This window comes from Mesocricetus auratus, unplaced genomic scaffold (assembly GCF_017639785.1).
Source record: "Mesocricetus auratus isolate SY011 unplaced genomic scaffold, BCM_Maur_2.0 Super-Scaffold_100010, whole genome shotgun sequence".
Lineage (NCBI taxonomy): Eukaryota > Metazoa > Chordata > Mammalia > Rodentia > Cricetidae > Mesocricetus > Mesocricetus auratus.
This window is the reverse complement of record NW_024429194.1, coordinates 79,757,755-79,783,508: the sequence shown is the minus strand read 5'-3', so window position 1 is coordinate 79,783,508 and position 25,754 is coordinate 79,757,755. Positions and strand designations below refer to the sequence as shown.

General features: G+C 41.8%; 1 protein-coding gene and 1 long non-coding RNA gene across 3 annotated transcripts in view; one reads left to right on the top strand and one right to left on the bottom strand.

Moving 5' to 3' along the window:
* Positions 1–21,214, top strand: part of Atxn10 (ataxin 10) — a 131,417-nt gene extending 110,203 nt beyond the window's left edge. The window contains exons 11-12 of the mRNA XM_040754032.1: positions 20,286–20,473; positions 20,922–21,214. Coding sequence (XP_040609966.1) covers positions 20,286–20,473; positions 20,922–20,924 — 191 coding nt within the window. The 3' untranslated portion in view covers positions 20,925–21,214. The remainder of the gene's footprint in view (positions 1–20,285; positions 20,474–20,921) is intronic.
* On the bottom strand, positions 16,808–25,754 carry LOC121142920. Of its 2 annotated transcripts, XR_005880082.1 has the most exons (4): positions 25,481–25,754; positions 25,198–25,286; positions 18,183–18,316; positions 16,808–17,378 (listed from the first exon to the last, which is right to left on the bottom strand). It is a non-coding gene; the product is annotated as an uncharacterized LOC121142920 (long non-coding RNA). The 2 variants fall into 2 exon arrangements; XR_005880083.1 differs by lacking the exons at positions 25,198–25,286; positions 25,481–25,754 and adding an exon at positions 20,219–20,288.

Sequence of the window (25,754 nt, the reverse complement as noted above, 5' to 3'; positions counted from 1 at the left end):
TTGGCTTGCAACTTCACAAACAAAAGAAACCCAGTGGCCACTAAAGAGCTCTATAGTAAGAAGCCCATCCACTCCCAGGGACTGGGAAGCAAGTGATTGATGGCAAGGTCATGCAACAGCCTGAGCTTCACTGCATGTTGTGGGGTGGAGGTTGTCGGTGTTGGCCAACACTGAAGAATGTATACCTGCTCTGGGAGCCAGCAGTGCACATTAGGTAGAGCTCCAATGAATGCATGTGTCTGCTAGCAGATGTGTGCCAGAATTGTCACAGCAGTACCATTTCTAAGTATTTTCAAGTTGAAATAAACTAGATGTTTATCAGTAGTTAAATAGAAAAATAAATTGTGCTTGTGCTTGTCATGGAATACAGTAAAGGAAGATGAACTGCTGCGTGCAAGAGATTGATAGTCTGATAGAAACTAGATATAAAACGCATCTCTGTGGTAGGAGACAGAAGAGTGGTTATGGGAGCTGGGGACGTGACGATTGTTAGAAAGGCAGCTGGGGACTTCTGAGGTCCTAGCCATGTTGTAAATTTGAATGAGGAATATATAGATACACATGAAAAAAGCATCAGTGTGCACATTGAAGGTGTGAGCACTCTGCTGCACCCCATGCTCACAGATTTTAATCATTGCATACCTTCTGCATTCCACATTCTGCCTACCCAGTGTCCTGCACAGTTTTCTTAAGAGTTGGGAATGATTGTTTCTGTTTTACAGATGAGGAGACTGAAGCTACTCATGAGGAATTGGAGTTGCAGTCAGAGCTCCCCCAGATCATGTGTGTTAGGGCCAGGGTAACCCTAGGTTTGTTGACTCCATGGCTAAATCCTTTGTCCTAATTAAAAAATCTAGATTTCCACCTGAGCCCCCTCTCTGCTTAGACGACATGCTTCTTTCAATGGTATTTTCTTGAGGAAGAGATGGGTGCAGCTGTGTTGTGTTAGTCCTGGTGACGAGCATGTAGTATGTGTTAATCAACTGATGAAAGGTGCTCCCCTGTCTGATCTTAAGTAATGAGTTAGGTCAGCAGCTGAGTGCTGAGTTGGTAGCCATCTTAGGTTTATGTCCAGCTCCTTCTCCCTTTAAGATTTGAGTTGTATGTTTTCTCTGGGAATTGCTCCATGATCTCCCTTTGGTCAAGTCAGGTGTTTCAGTTTTGTCTGCCATGGTTGCTAAACAGGCCACATAAAACTTCTTCATCAGTTGGCCTTTTCTGCTAAGAAACCTATCCCAGGTGTCTTTGTGGTCCTGTTCCCTGAAGTATATCCCTTTTCCTGGGGTCCATGGATTCAGGGAACTGTGACCAAAATGTGTTTCAAGGTACCTTCTGTTTGTAATATCTTAAGTCATAGGTGAGAGAAGCATTTTTTAAAAAGTGAAAAGTCCTCAGTGAGCAGGAATCATTTCTAGAGAACTTCACAGAGTTTTTAACTAGTCTTGGGTGCATTTTGGAACCTGCTTTGGGAAACTGGAACCGTATTTCCATTTATTTAGTTTCTTTCCTTTGGCCATGATAAAAAGCAACTGAAGAGAGAAGATATTTGTTTTAGCTCATAGTTCAAGGAACAGTCTAGTCTGTCGTGGTGAGACAGTCAGGGCAGCAGAAGCTCGAGACGCTGCCACAGTGTCACAGTCAGAAAGCAGAAGGCTGTGTGTGCACCTGCGCAGCTTTCTTTCTGAACTGAGTCCACATTCTAGTCTGGGACCTACGCCATCAACCCCAGTTAACCTAGTCAAGGTAATCTCTTCCTGGTGTGCCCCGGAGCCAGTCTCCCTGGTGATCCTGATTTTGTCGCCGTGACAGTTCACTCTATCCACTGCAGCCATATCTTGGTGAATTTGAGAATTTGGAATGTTTTTTTCTGTTATGTTTCTTTATTTGGAACCCAACTTGTAACAGTGACTAAAGGGCATCAGAGAGAAGCTGCTGAAGGGAGGTTCCACGGGCTGTTTACTCACAGACCCCTACACAGTGAGTGAAGAGTCTCACATGCCTTCCTGCTTCCACACTTCACTGTATCCAACCTCAGGGACATCCCAAGAGACACAGCTAATGCCTAGGAAATCTTGTTGCTAGAGTGTCTTTCCTGCTCTGGAGAGGGTGCTCTTACAGTTGTTTGCGCGCAGTGGTAAGCTGCCAAGCAGCACTCAGACCTTGTTCCATTGTTGAACTGTCATCAAAAACCAAATTTTAATAGTACTGCTTTCCTTTAAATCTCTAAATGTACTTTTCACAAATAAGTTTTTATTAAAGGTTTGAAGTCTCACTGGGCATGGTGGCATCCACCTTTATTCTCAGCTCTTGGGGGGCAAAGGCAAGTGGGTCTAGGTGAGTTGGAGGCTGACCTGATCTACAGACCAGCCAGTGCCACATAGTGAGACTCTTGTCTCAAACAAGCAAGCAAACAAACAGTAAATTCTCTTTCCCTTGCCTACTGTGAGTTGAACTTTTCTGTCTCCCGAAAGCTAGTGAGTGCCCACACAGAAGGTGAGCGAGCGAGTGCACAGGAGAGTAGAGGCTCCTGTTGGGAAGGCAATGGGCAAGACCTGGGCCTCTGGCGGGAGTGTAGTAGCAACAGTCAGTGTGCATCCTCTACCCTCGGACTCCTTGACAAGGTTCCAGGCCCCTGCCATGTAGGTGGGAAGTGATGCCCTGTTTGTGTAGCATTGCTGTTGGTCTGGCAGTGGCACCCAGAAAAGGCACTTAGAATCCAGAGGACATGAATGTGCTGACGTGTGTGCTCTTTCAGGAAAGCATGCCACCTTTCCTTAGGTTGTGTTAGCAAATGACCAACCCCGTTTAAAATGAGTCCATACAATCAGTGTTCCAGAGTTGTTTTGCTACTGATTTTATCTTTTCTGTGTGTAGCCTTTATTTTCTTCCGTCACTCAAGTCAGGTTTGAATAGTGTATAGACTGCTGTGCACACTGGCCTGTCTTTGAAGTGGCGGTAAGCGTTATGCGTAGAGGCATGGTAGGTGCATTTCTGATTTGCCTGATAACCCTTACTCTGGGGAGCAGGAGTGAACCAATCCTTGCTATACCTGATTTCTCCTCACCAGAAGGGTCCCCAGGCTGATTCTCTCTCATCTCTGTTAAATGCCAGTCTGTCAGTTGTTAGGGAACATGCTCTGTCAGATTTGACTGCTTCTTGCCTTTCCTTCATTTGCCCAAGAGTGGTAATCATCTGAGAACACAATTCTGTTTGTTAAGGAAATGTTGTGAGAACTATGTAGAAGTTGTGTGCTGGGATGTCCTGGACACCAAATGCAAAGCTGTCTGGTCTTTGACTGTATAACACCCACTCTTATTCCTAAAAACCGTTTAAGTCTCAGTTTTAAAGAACAAAATTGGAAGCTCATGCCTAAGTAATTTCACCTTAGTTACCATCTGGGGCATTTTTAATAACCAACAAGAAACTTTTTTCAGGCCTACAAGATGATTCATCGTAAAGATGCTTGTCACCAACTCCATTGATATGAATTTCATACCTGGAACCAACATGGTGGAAGAAAACCAGCTCCTATACAGGTTTTCCTTTGAGCCATGTGCACACACTTGTACGTAAATACATAAAATAAATGTTCTGCTTTGTTTTTTGCAATAGGTCTCATGCATCATCTCTGGGGATCAGGAACTTTTATATAGGGCAGGCTGGCCTCAGACTCACAGAGAGATCTGTCTGCCTTTGCCTCTCAAGTTCTGGGACTAAAGGCTCCTTTCATCATACCTGGCTAACAAATGTTTTTGTTTTATTTTTAAGAAACTTTTTCTAAATTAGGTACTCAGTATGCTAACAGAAATATTTTGTACATCTCCTGGTTTCTCTACAATGCAAAAATGCATAGTGTGGTACAGTGAGTTTTTAAGTCTTAACTTTGTAGTTTAGAACTTTTATATCCAACTTAACAAAAGTAGTAAGGCTAAAATGCTCCATGCAATGGCTGAAGAGCTGCTCTCTGGTTCTTAGAAGCCTGTCTATACAGTGAATTGTACTCCTTTTCAAAATCACAACCCCAGTCACAGGAAGCCCACTGTGATATGTATGTATGCTAAACCTATCTCCAAATTGCTTCACAAATGCAATGTCACAGGTGCTGTTCCCTGACCATAGTCATCCCAGTCATTCCAGAGTGTAAAGATTTGTTTTCAGACAAGCTGCAGAATTTACAGTGAGAGTAGTATGGTTGCTGATGGATATAGTGCAGAGAAGTTCCTGGCAGAGTCTGCCTCATAAACAGTGTTACTACTTAGGTATCAGTTTTCCTATAAAGTTACTATTTGTGTTTTCTTTTTGTGTTAACTTCCTGTATTTAAAACAAAGGTGACCGGTTATGTTTAGAAAATTAGTAACATTAAAATTGCTATCCACAAATACCATTGCCATGAGTAATATATATTTAGTAAGACACTTCAGAGATTGGGTAGCTGATTGCCATAGAGAAACATGTTCTAGGTAACCCTGAGTAATCATCTAAGTAACCCTGAGTAATCGTTGGGATTTTTGTCTAAAATGACTTAGCAGAAACAGTCATTTTCTCTGGACAAAACATTGACAAACCACAGCTATTCAAAACTGTTAAATAGTAACTCACTGCTATTTTATTTTTAAAGCCATTATTCCTAGCAGGAAGTGTTGTATTCTCTGTACAGTTGTTTTTCTAGGACCAATATATTAAAAGAGAAAAGTATATTTTGTTTGATCCTGTAAAGGGTATTATATTCTCCTAGATTTAATCATTATTTCCTTGTGATGAAATTATAGAAGCCAAACCCTTAGATTACTGAGTTGGGGAAGGAAGGTAGACAGAAAACAGGGAATGGAAGATGGAATAAGCTGATCAGTAGACGTTGGTGTGTGGCAGGGAGAGGAATGGGACTGAGAGAATAAAGAAATAATGACTGAAAACTTCCCATTTTTGATGAGAAAGACATGAAAATCTAAGAAGCTCAGTGACCTCAATATAAAGTGCTTGTAATTCAAGCATGAGCGCCTGAGCTTGGATCCTCAGCTGTCTTTATCTCCTTTACTGAAGGCAGAGACCAGAGGATTCCTGGGGATTGCTAGCCAGTCATCTTAGCTAGATCTGCAAACTCCAGGTTCAGTGAAAGACCCTGTTTCACCAGAAGAAGAAGAAAATGATGATGATGATAATAATAATAAGTGCAGTAGAGGAAGGTACCTAATATTGATTCTGGCTTTCATGTGTGCATACATGTGTACAAACATAGACCACACCTAAGCACACAAAAATAATTTTCAAGAGATTCATGCTTAGATGCATTATAATCACACTTTTGGAAAACAAAGAATTTTAGAAGTAGCAGGAGAAGAATGCCTTGTAACATGTAAGAGCAATCAACAAAGATTATTTGATATTCATAATCCAGAAACCTTCAAAGTAGGTCTTGAGGTGATGTGTTCATTGTGTGTCTGTGTGTGTGGGGGGGGACTAAAGCCCTACCATCCATATGTACCACCATGTCTATCTTAAAGCACGAGAAATTAAAACTATCCCCAGATAAATGGGCTAAAGGAGTATTTTCCTCATTGCCTGGCCTTGTAGAAAATGTTCAAGGGAGACTTGTAGTATGGAATTAAAGACCGTTAGATGGAACCTGGAAATCTAATGTTCTAGTTTACTTTCTATTACTTGATAAAACTTGTGGGCAAAAGCAGCATTGGGGGGGAAAGAGTTTATTTGACTTATGATTCTAGTCAGGGTCCATTTTTGAAGAAAGCCCAGGTAGAAACTGAAGCAGAAGCTATGGAGGAAAGCTTACTGGCTTGCTTCCAATAACTTGCCCAGCTTGGACTACCTAACCAGAAATGGCACTGCCCACAGTCGCCTAGACTCTCCCAGATCAATCAAGAATGTGCCATATAGACTTACCTATAGGCCAGTCTTATGGAAGCATTTGCCTTTTCCCATATGAACCTGATTTGTGTCAAGTTGACAGCAATAAATAAATGAATGAATAAATAAATAACCAGCATACCTATGAAGAGATAAGTGATAAAGGTAAATCCTTAAAATTAAAAAAAGAGTTCAAAATTTTCACCATAAAAAGTGAAGCACACACAAAAGAAATAATGCCAAAAGAGTCATAAACCTGACAGAAAACAGTAAAATGACCTAAAAGGGAATCCTTCCTTATCAATAATTAATGTGAATAGATGCTCTTGTCATGAGAGTACTTAACAATAGGTGAAATGTGATCCAGTTATGCTGTCTAAAAGACTGCCTGAATTCAGAGGCAGAAAAGGTTAAAAGCATAGAAAAGAACTGAGTAAGCAAATAAGGTTTTCATCAGGCAAAACTTCTCTAAAGCTGAAGGGGTTACAAAAGACACAGAAGGGCATAATACATAGTAACAAACACGACACAGCAAGAAAAGGCAAGAAATACAAATGTTCATTGGTAGGAGAGATGATGGCTGCACGGTTTAAGCCCCTTACCACCAAATTTGAAGATCGGAGTTCATTCCCTGAAACTTATTTGTTATATGGAGAGACCCAACTCCAACAAATTGTCCTGTGACCTCCATATACACATATTGTGGCATGCATGCCCCCCAGCACACTAAAATAAATATTAAAAGTTCTTAATTAAAAATATTACAAAGAAATATAAAAATAGACATACCCCAAGCACACCAAAGTATATGAATCAAAAACTGACAAGTCTAAATAAAAGGGGTTTTTTGTTGTTGTTGTTGTTTTTGTTTTATCAGCTTTTCGAGACAGGATTTCTTTGTGTAACAGTTCTGGCTGTCCTTGAACTCACTCTGGACCAGGCTGGCCTGAACTCACAGAGATCCGACTACCTCTGCCTCCCAAGTGCTGAGATCAAAGGCAGGTACCGCCACCACCCAGTTTTCTTAATGTTTGTCCATTTCAATGCCCAACTTTGAATAGTAGGGAGAACCACATGTTCCACAGCTACATCTACAGCACACAGAATGTAACGGCATGCTTCCTGGAGCAGTTTCCAGGACAGACCCCGTATCACAACACAAATTAACTCCCAGTAGATTTTAAAAGATAATTAACATGCAGACAACTGGATGAAATTAGATGACAAAAAACAAAAGCTGCATCTTTAAGTTAGGTAACGTGCATCTAATGGTTATGAAACAGGAGAAAAGACTCCTATTACTAAAATCGGAAATGAAATAGGGACAATCCTGATTCTATGGAAATAAGAAGGTGCTGTGATAACTGTATACCTCTAATTTGGTTAACCTGAATGAATAAATTTCTAGAGATTTGAAACTGTATCTAAATTGCTAAGGAACAGAGTCTGAGTATACCTGTATCTGTCAAGGAAATCAGAAACCCCACACTTGATGCCTTCCCTGGTAAATTCTGCATTGGCCATTCTCAAAATTTTCCAAAACATTGAAGAAGGAGTTAACACTTCTTACTTCATTCCATGAGAGGAACATTACCTTATAAAATAGTCCAGGGAGATACTACAAGAGAAATACAAACCAGTATTCCTTATGAACACTGACATTGAAATCTCCAAGATAATGCTAGCAAACTAAACTCAGCTGCATACTAAAAGGATTATACAAAACAGTCCAGCAAGATTTGTTCCTGGAATTCAGGGATGGCTCAACCTACTAAATTGGTTGTATTGGTAAACCACATTAAAAAAAAAAAAACAAGTGAAAAGATTGCATGGCCCATTCTATTGATACAGTAAAGACATTTGACAAAATTTAGTACCTTTCATGTTGAAAACAGTCAGCAAACTAGAAATGCATTATAGCTATCCCAGCATAATAAAAGCTTTGTAAAAAGTTCACAGCTGGCATCACCTTCAGTGGTAGAAGACTGAGCACCTTTCCTCTGAGATGAAAAGCAAAGCAAGGGTGCCCCCCACCCTTTGACTTTTCCAGACAGGTTTCTCTGCATAGCCCGGGCTGTCCTCAAACTCAGAGATCCACCTGCCTCTACCTCCTGAGTGCTGGGATTAAAGGGCATATGCCACCACCACCTGACTTGTTTCCCTACTTCCTGTTTGACATAGTTGTAAAGGTTCTAGCCAAAGCTACTAGGCAGGAAAAACTGAAGGGCATCCAAGTTGGAAAGGAAGAAATGAAGCTGTCTGTTTAGACGATTAGCTATACATACAGAACACTCACAAGTGTTCTAGACAATACTATTACAACTAATAAATGAATTCTACAAAACAGTAAAATATAGAAATGGTGCATTAAAAATTTCCATTTCTGTATACTAATGAACCTTGTGAAAAAGAAAGTATTGCATTTATAGTAGCATCATAAAATACTGAGAAATTAATTTAACCAAGCAGATAGAAGGCTTATACAATGAAAGCATTATTGAAAGAAAAGTAATCTATAAGGAAATGCGAATACACTCATGTTCATGAATTGAAGGTTTTAACATTTCTGTCAGTAATTCCCAGTTATTAGTATATCTTTAGATTTAGTACAACTCAATTAGGAAAACCTATTCTGAAATTCATAGGATCTCAGGGAACATCAAAAACACTGCTGGAGTCCTCATGATTCCTAATTCTACAACTTAAGTTTTAAAATTGTCATGAAGAGAGACATGTAAACTAGTATAATAGAATTCAGAACCAGAGATAAACCCTTGAATATGTAGTCTCATAAGTTTTGACAAGGATGCCAAGACTGTTCTAATAGGAATTTTCAACCTATTCAGCAAATAGTGCAGGTAAAACTGGACACTTACAAATGACAGAAATGGGAAGGCTGAGCATCTGGGGCAGGAGGATCACTTGAACCCAAGAGTTGGAATTCATCCTGGACAGTATCATGAGACCCATTGCCAAAAAAGCTGTTAAAGAAAGAACATTAGGAGGGACTCTCTCAGCACCATACAGGACAATATATCAAAGACCTAAAAGTCTCACTAAAAACTGTAAAATGCAAGGAAGGAAGTGCTATGTCTTTAGTTGGGGATGGTTTCTTGATCTTGATACCAAAGGCAAAGTCAGCATACAAATTGGGCTGCATAACGTTTTTAAACTTGTGCATTAGAAGACCCCATCTACCATAAAAGGATAACTATGGAATGGGAAAAACACAACCATGCTGCATAAGCCAGTTCCAAAGTGGACAAAGGATTTGAAAATATCTTTCTTGGACTGTGTAAGCACCAGGAAAAGATGTTCCATATCACAGGTCATTAGGTGAACACACAGCAAAACCATAATGAGATACCTCTTCACACTCCCTACAGTGACTGTCAAACATACAGAAAATTAAGCAATCTGGCAAGGATGGAGAATTGGGAACTTGTGCACACTGTTAGTGGGAATAAGCATATAGATACTGTCAAAGCATTTGTTGGAAATACTGCTATTCCTTAGGAAGTTAGAACAAGATTATTATACAGTCCAACTATTCCACCTTTGGGTATACTTCCTTCAGAACTGAAAGCAGGGTCTCAGAGACATTTTCACACCCCTGTTCATAGCAGCATTTACAGTAGCTAAAGCTTGGATGCAGTCTAGGTGTCCATCTAGAGGATGAATAGGAAAGCAAAATATGTTTTTTGTGTCATGGAGTATTACTTCACCTGAAAAAGCATCTGCTGTCACATGCTATGACATAAATGAACATCAAGGCCGCAAAGTAAATCAGTCATAAAAAGACATGTATTATCCTGCCTCCTTGAGAGAGGTACTCAGAATAGTCAGAATCATGGAGACAGAAGGTAGAAAAGTGTTTTCCGGCATCTGGGGAAAAAGAGAACATTACTACTTAATGGGTTTGGAGTTTCAGTCTTACACCAAAAGTTATGGAGAGGTGGGAGAGATTGCTCCATCAGCAAAGTGACTACTACACAAGAATGGCATACCTCAGATTCAGCAAGAGATTCTGTCTCAAAAAAAAAATAATAATGTGGAGCTGGACAGTGGTGGGGCACACCTTTAATCCCAGCACACTTGGGAAGCAAAGGCAGATGGATCTCTGAGTTCAAGGCCAGCCTGGTCTTCAGAGAGAGAGTTCCAGGACAGCCAGGGTTACACAGAAAAACCCTGTCTTGGGGAAAAAAAAAAAGATGGAACCAGTATCCATCATCCCTTGACCTCCATGTCACACACATACACACAGAGAGTTGTAGAGATGGGTATTTAATGCTGTGAGCTGTGCACTGAAAAGTAAGGATGGTGAGTCGTATTTCACTGTAGAGAGAAACTGGAAGAACAGAATGTAGCAGTCATACCTTGTACTGAGTCCTCAGGGCCCACACAGAGTTGGTTCCTGATCTTTTGGATCCAAAAGCCAAAATACCTACTTAACAATTCTTATCCCTGACATTGTTATTTTATTTCATCTTCATGACCATTCATAAAATACTACCCTTATTTTATAAAAGAGATAATTGTAGCAAATGGTTTTTTGGTGGGGGCCAAGGCTATTTGGCATTTCCCCCACAGAATACAAGAAAACCTGTGATCCTCATTGTGTGAATGAGAAAACCGAAAGCCAAGAGTCATGGAAACGTGCCCATTTGAAATGACTGCTACTACAAAGCCCTGTGCTGGAACTAGACCTGGGCAACACATATGATATCTTCATGCTTCATAAATGAATGCTTCAGTCATGGTTAAGTTCTAGAGAGAGATTCCAGTGTGTGATTAATAGTTTGAGCTTTCGTTGTGATCTTAATCTATTGCTCTAATTTTAGTATAAATAGCAAGTCATATTGTCTATACAAGATGGGACACATTAATGTGTTAACATTTCTAGACGGGAATACAGCAAGACATAGAGTGCTTGCCTAGTATGTACCAAGTGCTGCAAACATGCAAACCTCATGATAACAACAAAAATATAACATTTCTGTAATTAATTTCTCCCACAAAAGCAAAATATCTAGTACTCTTTCTATATATATAATATTTGTATATATATATATACACAAATATATTTGAGTAATATATCAAAAACCTTTAGAAACTTAATGTCACCACTACAACTTACCTAACTTTGAAATAGTTTAAAGTGTTGGTTCTTGTTTTCATGTCATGAATTTCTATTGTAGGCTACCCTTAGGGGATTAAAAAGATGTAGTAGTGCTCTTCCCTGATAGAAAGTCGGACTTAGAGGTTCCCATGCAGAGAAGGAGTCAGTGCTGCTCTCCAGCCACCTCCTCCTAATTATGTATTCATAGACACCTCTTTCTGATCCTGTCTAAGTCTTCTGGCCCATTCCACTTCTGACTACTGACTTCTTGGAGGCTTTTGAGAGGGGAAGGGCCAGAAGCAGCATATCAGCATGGCCATGTGATCCATGACCAACACCCCCACTGGGAGTGGGGGAACTAGTAGCATCACCAAAGACAGTGGATCCAAATGCCCAGGCCCCTGGTGTTCACAGGATGGGACTTTCCTGGCTTGACGATGCCTGCTGTGTCTTGTCTTCTCTCAAATCCACCAGAAGCTCTTTGCTATTTGTGTTCTTCATTTAATCCTTCCTAGAGCAGAACTGTTTTTGACCCTCGGCTACACTTTATTAGTTCTAAAATGTCATTAGTGCTAGACCAACACTAATCTCCTGTAATTTAGATGGGATTACTTTCTTAAGTCCACATTTTTATCTCAATTTTAACATTAGTTTATTAGCTAGTTCTAAAAGTATTTTACAGAGCTCGTTGGTTTGAATGCTGTCTGCAGGTTGGTGTTGTCCTGTGGGTTTTTTGTAGTGAAAGAAACCTGTTTCCAGTCTCAAACTTGATCATTCTTCCCTTCCTTAATGTCTGGGCAGAGCGTGAAACTCAGATTGCCAGGAGGAAGGCCTGAAGGCCTGCCCTGCTTCCTCGGGGTTCAGTCCCCACGGTCAGAGGAGTATGCTTGGAAGCTACGTTGCCTTGAGAAGGGAGGTGAGTGCTGGAGCCACATTGCCTAGTCTGTGCCCTGGCTTCACCACTTTTTACTGCAGGGCTCAGGATAGGTTCCTCAACCTCTCGGTTTTCAGAATCTTCAGTAGGTTGAGGATAACCATAGGGTTAGTAAGTGCTTAAGCCAGCTAGCTAGCTATTGTCACATACTGGGTTGGAAGAGAGTCTCTGCTGTTGATTTTACTTTTCCTGTTTTATGCAAATACACTGACCATTCTCTTCTCAGCCTTGACAAGTGTGGGAGACACTAAAGTGAATTCCTCTTTCAAAACTTTGCCTGTACTGTGAGTGGTAGTGTGCTCTAAATGGGTCCTGATGAAACAATGTTTCTCATGTTTCTTCTATTCAGAATTCTATGCATAGTATAAACATCTCTTTACCCAGTAGGTGGGGCCTTGCTGTGTTTCTGCTGTGTCCTGAGTTCCTCTTTCAGGCAATAAAGCTCGGCCATGACATTGTTAGTAGGGACCTGAGTATGACTGGAGACCTGGGCATTGTTTTCTTTAGAAGCCTAATATTCTGCCCAGCTGCCCCCACAACAACAATGGTGGCTGTGCTTGTGTTGTTCATCGGTATGTGTTCCTTAACATCTCACGGACCACTCTGACGCAGGAACTAAGAAAACTGTCTGTCTGTGGTTACATAGTTGGATCACTTAAGTTCTACGTACCAAAGGCCACAGCTCAGATAAGACAAGAGCCAGCAGGTGAGCAACACATACTCTTCAAGAGTCAGGGAACCTAGGAAGGAAAGCACCCCCAGAGTTCTATAGAATATTGCTTTCATGCCTGTGTTCAGTGCACGTGCTGGACACTTCTTAGCATGCCTCATGCAGCAGCCCTTTTAGTCTCAGAAGTGACGTCAGAGTGCTGCCCCAAATACAAATGGAACCACTTGTGGCCCCAAAGCCCTTTGGTGTGGTCTGGGTTAGAAGTGGTATTGGTTGTTTCTGATCCTGAAACCTGTAGTGTGATAGGGATGCCAGACTGTGCCTGCTTTGTACCACGCTCTGCTTTGAAGTGGGTAGTAAAAAGGATTCCAGAATATGTAATGTACAAAATTAGTTTCAGTGCTCTAAGATCCTTCACCACCAAAACCCTGTGAGGACAAGGTACCTGCGAGCACAGCCCTTGCTAGCCACAGAAGCATTTGGAGTGGGCAGTGCGAGTGATGACTGCCTGGCAGGGAGAAGTCGTCTTCCCATGACTTCACTGCCAGCTGGATGGACCCACAGTGTGTTTTCTTTCTCATCTTGGATGCTGGATGATGTGCATCTGGGCTTGAAGGCAAGAGCACAGAACCCAGCCAGGGTCCAGACAGAGGGCAGTATGCGGCGTGGTTCTCCACCCTGCCCACAGATGCTATCAGGAAGTGGAGCTTTAAAAGGTTGAGAGATGTGTGGGCTTTGAGGAGGAGGCCCTTGGAACAGTGTCCCACCTCATCTCTAAAGGTCACTCTAGGAAAAGTAAGTTATATGTTGCAATGAAGTGAATGTAGACTTTGCACAGAGGAGCAAGTCTCCAGTGACAGCTGTTCAGGCAGTTTTGCACATCTCTAAAGTCTCTTTCTCTCCCCTTGTGGCTGGAGAGGACAGGAAGTCGCCTAGTCTATAAAGAGGCAATGATTCTGAGGGTCTCTCCCTCTGTGTAGGCAGAAACTACTTGCTATTTGTAGCATTGTATTAAGAACACATATTCTTCATATTATGACCATAATTCACAAATGTGGCAGGTTTTTTTCTTTCCCACCCTCTTCTATTTGTTTTTCCTTTTTTACCGCTTTCAGTGTTGGCAGGTAGCCATTAATTAGTAAGTTGACAGGTATGCACACATGACTTGAGCTATGATTTGTTAGACGCTGTTAAGACAACAGGCTGCAAACCGTGAAACAGCACATGCAGCACTCACTGAAACACTCGGAGCACAGATGTCCCCTTGTATTAAAATACAAAATGAGAAGAAAATTAGATACCAGATAGTCCAACAATTTAGGGCAGTAGGAGGGGCCAGTGTGGGTGGTTTGCGGTGGTTACTGCATACACTGGTTCCAGCACTATACAGGGAACTCAGGAGGATCTTCCTCTTTAGTAGAAATGAGAACAGTGTGTAGTGAATGAGTGTTGATAACCAAAGATAATGATAAAAGTTATCAGTGATGAAAAATGAACTTCATTATGAAAGTCACAGAAGTATCTCTGAATGTCTAGAAATGGTTGGCCTGTACAGAGAAACCTGTGGCTTTGTGGAAGAATAGACACCTTTCTGCACTCAACCTCCATCCTGTCTGCCCACTCCTCTCCGTGAGCCTCCTTCTAGCCTCTGTTGTGACCACAGTTCTACAGGTGCTTCCCAAGTAGCATTGCCTTACCCTCCTCTCCATGACTCAATCCTACCCATGTGGGTAGGGCGGATGGAGGCCACACAACTCCTACCTAGAGGGCCAGGGATGCTGAGCACACTTTGGTCCCAATCCATACCCCCATGTTCTTCCTGCTGTGTATGATGGAAATAAGCAGGTTTAGTAATGTAAAGCATTTCTACAAGTTTTATAATAGCTTGCTATGCTCTAAGCCTGTTTTGCATAGTTTGAAAAGGTTATTTAGTTGTGATGCAGGTATTTATCATCCACTCTGGTCCTCAGATAACCCTTTCATGGTGTGGTTTGTAAAGGCCCTTGAAGGAGACGCCTATTACTGACTATCCTCACAGTACAGTTTTGTTGGAGGAGCCTTATACCTGCTGTCTGTCCTATAGCAGTGGCTCCTCTAAAGTTGTATGCATATAAATCCCATTCCTTTACTTGCTCGCTGTCTAAAATAACTTTTCAACATACTGTGTAGGTGAGTTATATGAAGTATATAATTAAATGAAATATATAAAACTGTTTACTATTTCTTGCCAGTTATTTGCCAGCCCTCATTCTCAGTAGGCTCCGAGACTTGAAGTCTGTTGGGTTTGATTCCTAGAAACATTATGCCTAGATGAAGTCTATCTTAACAGGCAACATTTTAACTCAGTTGATTATACTTTAAAGTTGACTTGTACATAAGTTGTTGGTACTCAGCTGCTTGTGAAGTTGTCCCTACAATTTTCTGCCCACTAATACTGAGTCACCTAACCTGTTCACAGCTCCAGGCTGCAGGGACCCACCAGTACCAGCTAGCACAGGTGTTCTCAGTTCCCCCTCCTTCCTGATGCAGCAGCATGGTGCTAACTGTGCTGTGGTCTCTATGGCCTAGGTCACAGCACCAGAGTGTTCTGCAGAAGAGCCCCAGTGCTGATTGCGGCCCTTTCAAGGCAGTTTTGCGACAAACAGGCTCATGCCTTCTATTTGTAGTAGCTATGGAAACAGTAGAAGCGCTCTCTCTGGAGCTAAGCATACAATAGAGGACTTCAAGAGTTGGTAGGATTAGAGACTTTAGAAGATGTTGAATTTTCTCCCCCACTCTTTCTTGTTCCCTGTCCCTTTACAGAGGGAACAAGAGGGCAATGTGAATATTAACTGGGACCTGTTTTAATCTCCCTTGTGACACTTAAGACTGTCTAGTTCTGCACTGACTACACAGGCTCCAGCCTTTCACAGCGCACTAACAAGGAGCCTATACATATTCATGACTCAGGGCTACGGATCAGACAGCTCTTAAGATTGTGTTTTACAGTGTTTTTCTTTGCAATTCCAATCTTCTGAAAGAATACTTTCTTTTTGTCATCTATAAGTACTAAGTTATGGTCAGATAGGAATAAGAAGTTCGGGTGCTATGGCACAGTAGGGTGACTAGTTAATAACAGTGTACTTTAAATTTTAAAACTCTGGGAGAAAGGATGTTGAGTGTTTTCACAGTAAAGGAACAGTAACATCACTTAATGAGTAAAGGTGCTTGCAAGCCTGGCAACCTCAGTTTGATCCCAGAACCCACATTGAAGTGAAGAGAGAACTAACTCCACTGAGCATAGGCCCACAGAATAGTCAGGTAAAATAGGTGTTCTCATTCTCCTCCTCCTCCCCTTCGTGGTACAGCAGCAGCAGCATTGTGCTAATTCCCACTGTGGTCTCTGTGGCCTAAGTCACAACACCAGAGTGTACTGCAGAAGAGCTCCAGTGGTGACCTTCATACATGCCCAAGAGCACACTTGGTCCCCAGCACACACAGACACACGCACGTGCGCGCGTGCACACACACACACACACACACACCATGTGCACTCACACACCATGCATACATACAAATTTTAAAAAGGGTAAAGAGGGTCAGCAAGATGGCTCCATGAAAGTAAAGGCACTTGGTCTGCAAGCCTGTCAACCTGAGTTTATGCCCCAGAACCATGTAAAGGTGTATGGAGAGACCTGACTGTGTCCACAGAGCTGTCCTCTGACCTCTACAAACATGGCATGCATGCCCCCTGTGCATGAGCACACACACTATTATTAGTAGGTAAACTAATAATAAAATTATTGGATGAAATAGGTGTGCACATTGCAGTGTGTGTGTGTGTGTGTGTGTGTGTGTTGAAATGTCACATGGAGCCCCAAAATATGAATAATCTTATGTCTTTGGTATGTGAGTTTAAAAGTTAAGTTAAAAAAATTAGAGCCTGAATACCTAATAAAAATAAACTTTAGAAATTTGTGGGTAGTATGAAACCCTGGACAGTAGTGCCCGGATGTTCTCACTTGAGTAGAAACAGTCCAAAGGACCTTTAGGCAGTGTGTGTTCTGCTGATGGGCAGCACCGTCAGCTGCTGGTGCTCCCTTAGAGGGAGGGGTGCTTTCTTCTTGTCTGCCTGAAAATGTGTGCAGGACTCTGAGCTTTACAGAATCCTAGGAAAGCTGATTGGTGCCGCTGCTAACATGAAAAAACATTAACTACACCGTTAAGTGACAAGTGCTGGTGGCGATTAGTCATTTATTTCTGACTTCCCAGGAGCTGAGGTGTTGGTTCCAGTGTGTTCTTGTGACTGTAGCTCTCCCTTCATGGCCTTCACTCCCACGTCTTGGCACTTTCACTACCAATTTTGGAAAAGACAAACATGCCTTTGCTGCTTGACTCTGAAGACCTCTTCTCTAAGATTGTTGGTTCTATTGTGTTGTGTCCTGGAGAGGTGTGTCTGAAGCCCAGCTGCAGCCCTTCATCTAGAGAGCTCTCGTCATACCCAGTCTTCTGCAGAGCTGCCTTTTCCTTTTACAGGCAGTAGGCATCACACCAGCTGTTTTTGTTTTTTCTTGTATGTAATTTAGCTTCCAAACACTTAGGGGTGAGTTGATGATAAATCACCATGCTCACAGTATTCCTAGCCCTGCTCTGAGATGAATGTATTTGAAATCAACTTTCCATGGAATTCTGCTGGTCTTTGGTCGTCTTGGCCCTTTTGTTTACACAATCCAACATCCTTGCCTGGCTTGCATTTGTGTTGAGTTTGCTGTCCTGGAACCTAAGACCTCCAAAGCCATGATTCAGGAAACCACTGGAATGGAAGGGCAGAACATTACTGGTATGGGGGTCACTTCAGTGCCATCATGGATCTACCTTTGTGGCACTAGAGAGGATGCAGTTGCCTTTACACATTCAGCTATTATTTTTCCTGCACTGTGCTAGGATAAAGGGCAAAGACAGATGAATAAGAAACCAAGAATGTTTGAGAAGCTTACAGTTACTAGGGTAGACAGAAATACATACAAGTAGTGGGAGCTTGCACAGTTTCAACCATTAGATGCTGTTCTGGACACTAGGGGCCAGACTGGGTGCTGGAGACATAAAAGTGAATTAGGTATGGCACCTGCCCTTTATACAGTGCAATGTGAGAAGTGTTACTAAAAGTGGGTGCCTGTAACAGCCTTAGTTTACACTGGTGTTGAAGAGTAGTGAGGTCCCTGGAAGGCTCTCAACAGTACCTGGGACTCCCCTAAGAATGGCTGCTGAAAAAGAAAGCAGGGAGAGGGGAGGGGGAGCACAAGCAGGCAAGGACACAGGCATAAGAAGACAGATGGTACGATGTGGTTGAGGTCTAAAAGGCAAGAGGTCCCCCAACAAGAGAAGGGCAGGGCCATTGGCTCTCCCCAAAGTGGAGCCAACCTGATAACTAGGAGTCATGATATCTTCCTCCAGAGAATCTGTGTTTGCAACTGGTAGTGACAGTGTGAGTGTCAACACTGAGCCACCCAGCCCTTTGATTGCAGGAGCTCTTAGAAAAATCTTGGCAACCTCAAATTTGTTCGAGGTCATTTATCATTAATAGCTAGAAAGTTCCAGAAAGGAGAAAATGTTTTACCTCTGTCATTTCAGCTACGTAGTCTCATCTGTGAGCCAGTCCCACTTCCGGTCTTCCACATTGACTTTTTGAGTTTATGCCTCAAATGCTTGCTTCTTTAGTTACTTCTCATCATAATTACTGCTTCCCCTTTTCTATAAAAAGTGAAAGGATAGGTTTGTGTAATGATAGTGTCACCTTAGGTGTAGAAAGAGTCACAGAAAATAATTTGTTCGGAAATTACTTCTTGTGTTAGAAGTGTCTGGCACCCACAAATGTTATTTTTACTTGCTCTGATGGCACAGAGAAAGACCTAATGACCGTGGAGAGGGGAGAAATGCAAAATTGGGTTTTATTTCAGTACTTGTGTGGATTTGGTTTTCAGAAAAGAGGCAGAGTGTTTTGAAGAAGCTGGGCCTTGTCATGATGGATGGCAGACAGATTACCAGGTGAAAACAGTCTCCAACCAGGGGTGATAAGTATGGATTCAACATCCGCCAGCAAGTGCCGCTTCTGTTCTGTGCCATCGGAAACACTCAGCCTCAAGTGGTTTCAGTGATAAACCTTCAACTACCAACAAATGGTTCACCCATTCATTCAAGGCTGCTAAGTAGGAATCTTCTCTGTGCTAGGCTCTGTCCAGGCCCCATAGTCCCACAGACATGAGGCCAGCCAGAGAAAGGGTCACCATCAGAAGGAGAGCTGACCTGAGGTAGTGTAGAAGGGCTGGACAGGATTATGAACCAGAGTTGAGTTACAAAGGCTAGGATGGCACAAGGCACAACCTTGTAAAACCTCATAAATACCCCCTTGATCATATAGTACCTCTTCTTTTAATGCTTGGATTCTTCCTAGTGAATAGATTCAAGTTTTTATTTTGTTTGAGGTCATGGAACTAGAGAGAAACCGTTTGTTTTTTTGTTTGTTTGTTTGTTTTTAAGTGCTACAAGAAGAGCCCCCACCCTTATTACTGTTGACAGCTTCTCTTGGGTTTCAGTTCTGATTGGAAGTCTAGAAATGTCTCAGAACCAGTCCTCTTGCCAGGGAAGTACAGGTCAGGATCGGAAGCTTGGTCTGATGCCTTTTAGAGTCGGGTGCACCCGTCTGCCTTTAGAACTGCCTGAGTGGTGTATCTAATGGCTATCAGGAAAAGGATCCTTCCTTTTGTGTGTGTGCTAGGGACCAAAACCATGACCCAATGAATGCTATGTTGTGCTATATCTGTGCTGGACCACGGTGCTGAACCCCAGCCCTCTGGATTTGATTATTTTGGTACTCTATTGATTGTGAGCAGATAGGCCTGTTTCTTTGGGAATATATTTATACTAGCCTAGGCTCCCATGGCTCCCTCTGAACCAGAGTGAAGACCTAAACAAAAAGCCTATCCTTGGTAGTCTCTGCCTTACAGGATGTTGTATAGCAGCGACTTTCAGGTTTTCTGTCACCTAAATCATCATGAATAATGCAGTGATGTGACCCCAAGTTTCCATCGTTTTCATTCTGATGAGGGGACACCAAGCAGGGCATTTCATTTGAGAGCCTGGGCATGGGGAGGCAGGGAGGGTCATGTGCTTTCAGAGCATGAGTGTTTCACACTGAACCTAGCAAATCCTTCACAGCTGAGGCTTTGTCTCTGAAATACTGAATGAGAGAAATTCCATGGTGACTCCTAGGAAACCATTCTTACTGATAACTGCACTTTAAACAGAACTAGTTTCCTGTCTGAATTTTTTTTCCCAGCACCTCTAACTTGTCTGCAGAGCTCCTCTTGTCCTTCCCTAGTGACTTGACATAACACCGAGAAGTGTGCATATGGGTACTGCTGTGTTCATAAACCTCTGGGTCTTTGCCCCTCATCACTGTGTATGTGTGTGTTCATGATCTTGTTCATCAGACACTTAGTGAGCTGTTCTCTGGGGCCAGTTTCTGAGTCACATGCTGGACACAAGCTCCTGTGCACTTTTACAGCCTTTGAAATGATTTCCCCTTTGAGTGCATATTTCTATTCTTTAAGCATCTCGAAAACTGATAGTATTCTTGTACTCCCCACTGTTTACCTCTGACAGTCATGTGAGTTACAGAAATGGGGAAGTATGCTGTTAAATTCCTTCACTCCGGCTCCAGTTATGATGCAGTGGGTGGTGTATGCTGTGCGAAACCTCACTGAAGACAACAGCCAAAACCAAGATTTCATTGCAAAAATGGAGGAGCAGGGCTTGGCAGACGCATCTCTGCTGAAGAAAATGGGTTTTGAAGTTGAAAAGAGTGGGGAGAAACTGATTCTGAAGTCTAATAATGACATCCCCCCACCTGTAAGTACTTTTATATAAACTATTCTCCTCCAGTCTCTCACTGAGGCTGTCCCTGCGTCCCTAACCCTGGAAGTGAGAGGTCGTTATAGGGAACATAGAAAACAGGGAGAAGTTGCTCTCTGACACAATTACCAGGCAGCACTGAATAATGTTGCAAAGAACTTTTTGGCCAGGCTTTGTGATGCCATTTGCTTAAAGTTACAACTCACGCAGATCATGACATACAAAAACATTCTGAAACATACATGATATAAACAGATTCCTGAGCAGAACTAGGCTTCCTTTTAAAGTAGCAACATTTACTACAGTTTTTGTATGCTGTTGCGTGTATAAAACAGTTCCCCATGATCATGACGTAAACAAAGCTCTGTATTTTCCCTTTTGCGGTTACTTTAAATAGATGTGCTATAGCTATAACTCTGTGTCTGTTATTTTGTTTTTTCCTTAGTGAGTGACCTCTTCATCTGAACATGTCCAGATTCCATCTCATGGATCTCTCATCTCTGCAGTATATGAAATCTCAAGTATTGGAAATGTAGAGCACAGATGTGGGAATCTCTCAGTCCTTTAGAGTTCAATGTGTGTAAGCTACAAGTGGACGTTTCTTTTTTTCTTAGCAGTAAGTGTAACTTGGCCTCACCTTTGTCCCCTTGGGTAGAGCGCGCTTTCCAGTCATATACTTGTGCTTACTGTTGTAGTGGATAATAAACATTTTTGAGGGCATAGCCCTTACTTGGCAAAGACTGGGACCCTTGATTGGATCCTGTGCATCCTTTCAGATGGCAAGTATGCTTCATTCCTTTGATTCTCTGCTTTTCATTGGGTTTCTGAACTCTGGCGGGCACTTGAAGTAAGTTTCTCACTGTGATTAATTCTACCAATCTCTTTTCTCCCCTTCTGCCTTTCCAAAACATTGACATGACTCATTTCCAGTTAATTAATTTGAGAACCCTCCCTCTTCATTTCATGCACTGTGTTGTCACTGAGCCCTGTCCTCTGGAAGCTAGAAAAAAGTGAGGACCGGTGAAAGAACATGTGGCCCTTAACTGTTTGCATCCCAGGTTGACTTGGAGTTAGGAATTCCATAAAAGGGCAGATGCTTAAATTTTGCCCATATTCATACCTCTCTGACACAGAAGGGAATACTTGTTCTCTGTTTAGTGTGCAGTGCCTCTGTGAAAGGAACGTCCATAGCATCTTCCACTTAAAAGCGTGGCTGTCACAAAAGACCGCACAGTTTTAGCTTTGTTGCCATAAGTACAAATGTAATGTGGAAGAGCAAGAGTGTCCTGGCATCTAGCTAGCTTTTGTTATATTTTATACTAGGTAGAACTTGGCTATGGAGGCACTAGATCCCGTGTAGCTACCTGCGTCACTTATAAAACCACTATGAGCTAGTGGTTCATGTTGTGGGTGCTTATTAGCATTATTTTTGTGAACAAACATGTTCAAAACTAAAATACCGAGACACATCACCTTGTTCATATTTATACTTCTGAAATAAAACCAGGGAAGACCCAACCAAAAGCTTCACAAAAATACTATTCTAAAATTGAGTCCTTTTAAGTTTCTTCATGGCTATGCTTCCTTTGCTTTGTAAGAACAGCTTGAGCTATTAATTAAATTGCAGTTTCCCCATACATAGTTCATTGTCTGGTGAAAGCTGTGGAACTGAAGAAATATCAGATTCTAGGCCTGTGGTAGTTAAGATGCATTTGTGATATTCAGCCATTGCAAAATGTAATACACAAAGAAGCCATTCCCTTCTGGGGCATCAAGAGTTAAAATCCTTTCTCCATAGAGGTCTGGCCAAAGGGAAAACAGTGGGGGTCCCTTTCTCCTTTTAACAAGTTTACAATGGACATTCTTTTTTCCTCTCAATGGGTGTGTACACACCAGTGGAGTCACACAAACATGTCGGTATGCACCATATAATAACAAATACAAATAAATAAAAGGAGCCTTGTGAGAATGCAGAATGGAGTATGGCTGTGTGCTCTAAATAGGAAGTGTGGGTCTTGCAGAGTGAAAACATGCTGATGACTGCATTGTGGCCCCTTTTGATTCCCTGGAGATGAAGGATTGAACACAACAGCTTCCCTGTGCTCTACCAGTGGGCCTGGGGCTTCCCAGAACCTTGTTTTACACGCTGTAGAGGATTAATTTGCCACCTCAATCAGCCCTTTGTAGGGGTGGGAAACGGGGCAGCCCCACAAAATTTGTAAAGATACAGAATAGTCACAGTGAGTTTTGTGACTATATTGTTTTCAAGAGCAAGTTGACAAAGCTTTTGGCCTACTTCATTTCACAGATAGAAAATAAAGGATTCTTGGCTTGGTAGTAAGGCTAAGGGTTTGTACAGAGTGGTTCTTTTGTCATACCCAACAATAGGGAAGACTTTAAAACTGTGGAATCATGTAAAAACAAATGTCAAGGTGCATATCTTGTGGTAACTCAGAATCCAACCATGATACTGTGAGAACCACTAGAACACACTCTTACATAAAGAGATGCAGAAAAATGATTAGGGTATAAGGAGGACTGCTGGTTAGTTAGCAAGGTTCAAATCAGATGTCTACCTCTGTGTGCCTTAAGTCTGTTCCCCTTTGAATGATTCATAACTCCACCTTAAATTTAAATTGCATGTTTTTCATTTATTTACTTATTTATTTTACTGTCTTTTCCTTTCTATTGTAGAAAGCTTAAAAGATGTCAGCCAGACAGGAAAATTATCCCATCATCATAGGTTCTGCACATAATAAACTCTTATTATGTGCAGCAGTGAAAATAAGACGAGTGTTTAGAAGCAGAGAAGCTGAGAAAGAGTCTGTGAAGATAAAATATAAATTTAGCATCTCATACAGCCCTTTCAGGGAGCCTAAAGCCTGCTCGGTGCTGTCCAAGGTTCTGATGACTTCAGTTCCATTGGCCTAGAACCTTGTTTTCAAAGTTTCGGGGTCTTTTTCCTATGGCACAATGCTTGTTCTCCTCTCCCTTACACATTTTTACATAACTTATTTTTAGATCAACTACTACATCCTATTTTACAATATGAATTTGATTTGTTGTCTACATTATATATGAATTTAAGTTAGGCCTTTTGTGTACATGTAATGACTCTAATATTGACTCCATCACACTGTCAGACTTTTCTCATAACCAGAGAAAATCCTTAAGAATGGATACATTTTTTTGAGTTTTTCATAATTCTTTTTTTGAGACTGGGTCTCACTGTATAGCCATGACTGGCCTAGAACTCTCTGTGTAAATTAGACTGGCCTGGAACTCACAGGTCTACCTGTGGGTACTAGGACTGAAGGCATGTGCCACCACATCCAACCTGTATTCTTACTCTAACTAAAACCTCGTTGTTTCTCTATTTTAAAGGCATGATTTGCATTCTTTGTTTGCTCAAGCTTGATTGATGCTCACTCTCCATCACTAAAGCAGGAGCTTGGGTACCCTGTTATAATGTGGATTCAGGATGGGAGCTAGGGTCCTACTTTGTCATCAGCAGACACTAATGCAGATTCTGTATGCTGTCTGTGATTCTTCCTCATCACTGCAAACCTGGTTCACAGTATCACCCCCTCACCGGAGCGCTTATGGTTGGGAACAGGTGATCTGTAGAAGTGAATACTTAATAATAGTAAGTTGAGTCAAGAGTAGTTAGGAAATCTCCCCAAGTCACACAGCCGTAGATGTTTAACAACTAATCGGTATAGTTAAATGGACAAGAATAAGTGAGAAAATCATGTGACTGCTTTTCCTGGAAGCATGGAAATTAAATGTGGCAAAATAGGCTGCAGCACTGACTAAGACACAGCACAAAGGAAACTGAAGATTGTAGATTTCACAGTTACGAAACCTAAGTCCAACTCTCAGCCTCACTTTTTGCTAGCTGTGTAGCCTGGAGTAAAGTACTTGACTACATGAGCCTGCATTTCCCCTCAGAATACCAGATGCTAGAGCTAGAACAGTAAGCAGGACAGCCATGATCCCTACCCTCATGAAGCTGCATTCTGATGAGGTAACAGGAATTCTTCTAACACGTGAACACACAGTGAAACAGGAACAGTATTAACTGCAGGAAGAAAATAAAGCTGATGGTAATGGGGTGTGCCTTCCAAGTTTAGTCCATGTGTACAGAGGCCAGAGAGCTAAAAAGGGTCTAGCCTGAAAAGAACTGAAGTAGGCCCTGGAAGATGATGGAGCAACATCCTGCTGGATGGAATTGGATCACTGCCTTTGATAAGCACCAAAAGTGGTGCTAGGACCCAGATCCAAAGGGAAAATGGAGTTAGATTGGTCATGGGGTACACAGGGTTAGATATGCCTGCTCTGCAAGACCCTGGGAGGAATTTGACTTTATTTGATGTGCATTAAAAATGTGTAATCTTTTTTCCAAATGCAAAGATTGAGTCCACAGTTATAAATGACTACCTTTGCTTTTATGTGGGAAATACAATGGAGAGAAGGAAGGAAGATAGGTAGTGCCAAACAGGAAGCTTATAGCGATGGCAGTGACTTACACCTGCATGACGTCAGTGGAAATAGAGTTAAGTTGGCATATGTTGGAGGTAGAGCCCTTAGGATCTGCTTGTGGGCTTATTGTGAGAGTGGATGGAGTAACCAAGAATAACATGCAGGCTTTTGTTGAGCTAAATGTATGGCTTTACATTCACTCAAATAGAGTAAAGAATAATTCTTACTAGTGTACTTACTTTGGGTCACAGCATCCATTCTTCCCTTTTGTTTTTAGACATCCAACTGGACGTAGATAGAAGACTTGAATTCACAAAGCTAGATAGGACTGGAAATACATGTTAGGAGTTACTGGCTTCACATACAGGTTATGATGTAGCACAGCCTTCTAGAGATCATGTGGACAACCTAGGAAGAGACCTGAACCATGGCCCACATCTCAGACCAGCCCACACTGAACATGTGTAAGATTGTTTTTTCTTACAGGTTCCTCATCAAAAGAATTTTAATGATCTCACTCACCATATTCATACATGTAACATTCTATGTATTTTAGTTTGCCTGTATGTGAAGTCAGGGATGATACATGATTAAAGGTCTTCTCAGAAAAAGTATTTATATTAAAAACAAAGACAGAGTATTAGCAAAATATGGACAGATTGGGCCCTGAAGTTGACTCCCTGAGTTGGCTACTCAGCTTCCTGAAGATAATTAGACATTATTCAGCTGGATGATTCTGGTGAAACATCTTTCCTAGTAGATACTGGCCACCTCTTGCAGATTCTTGCCCATCTCT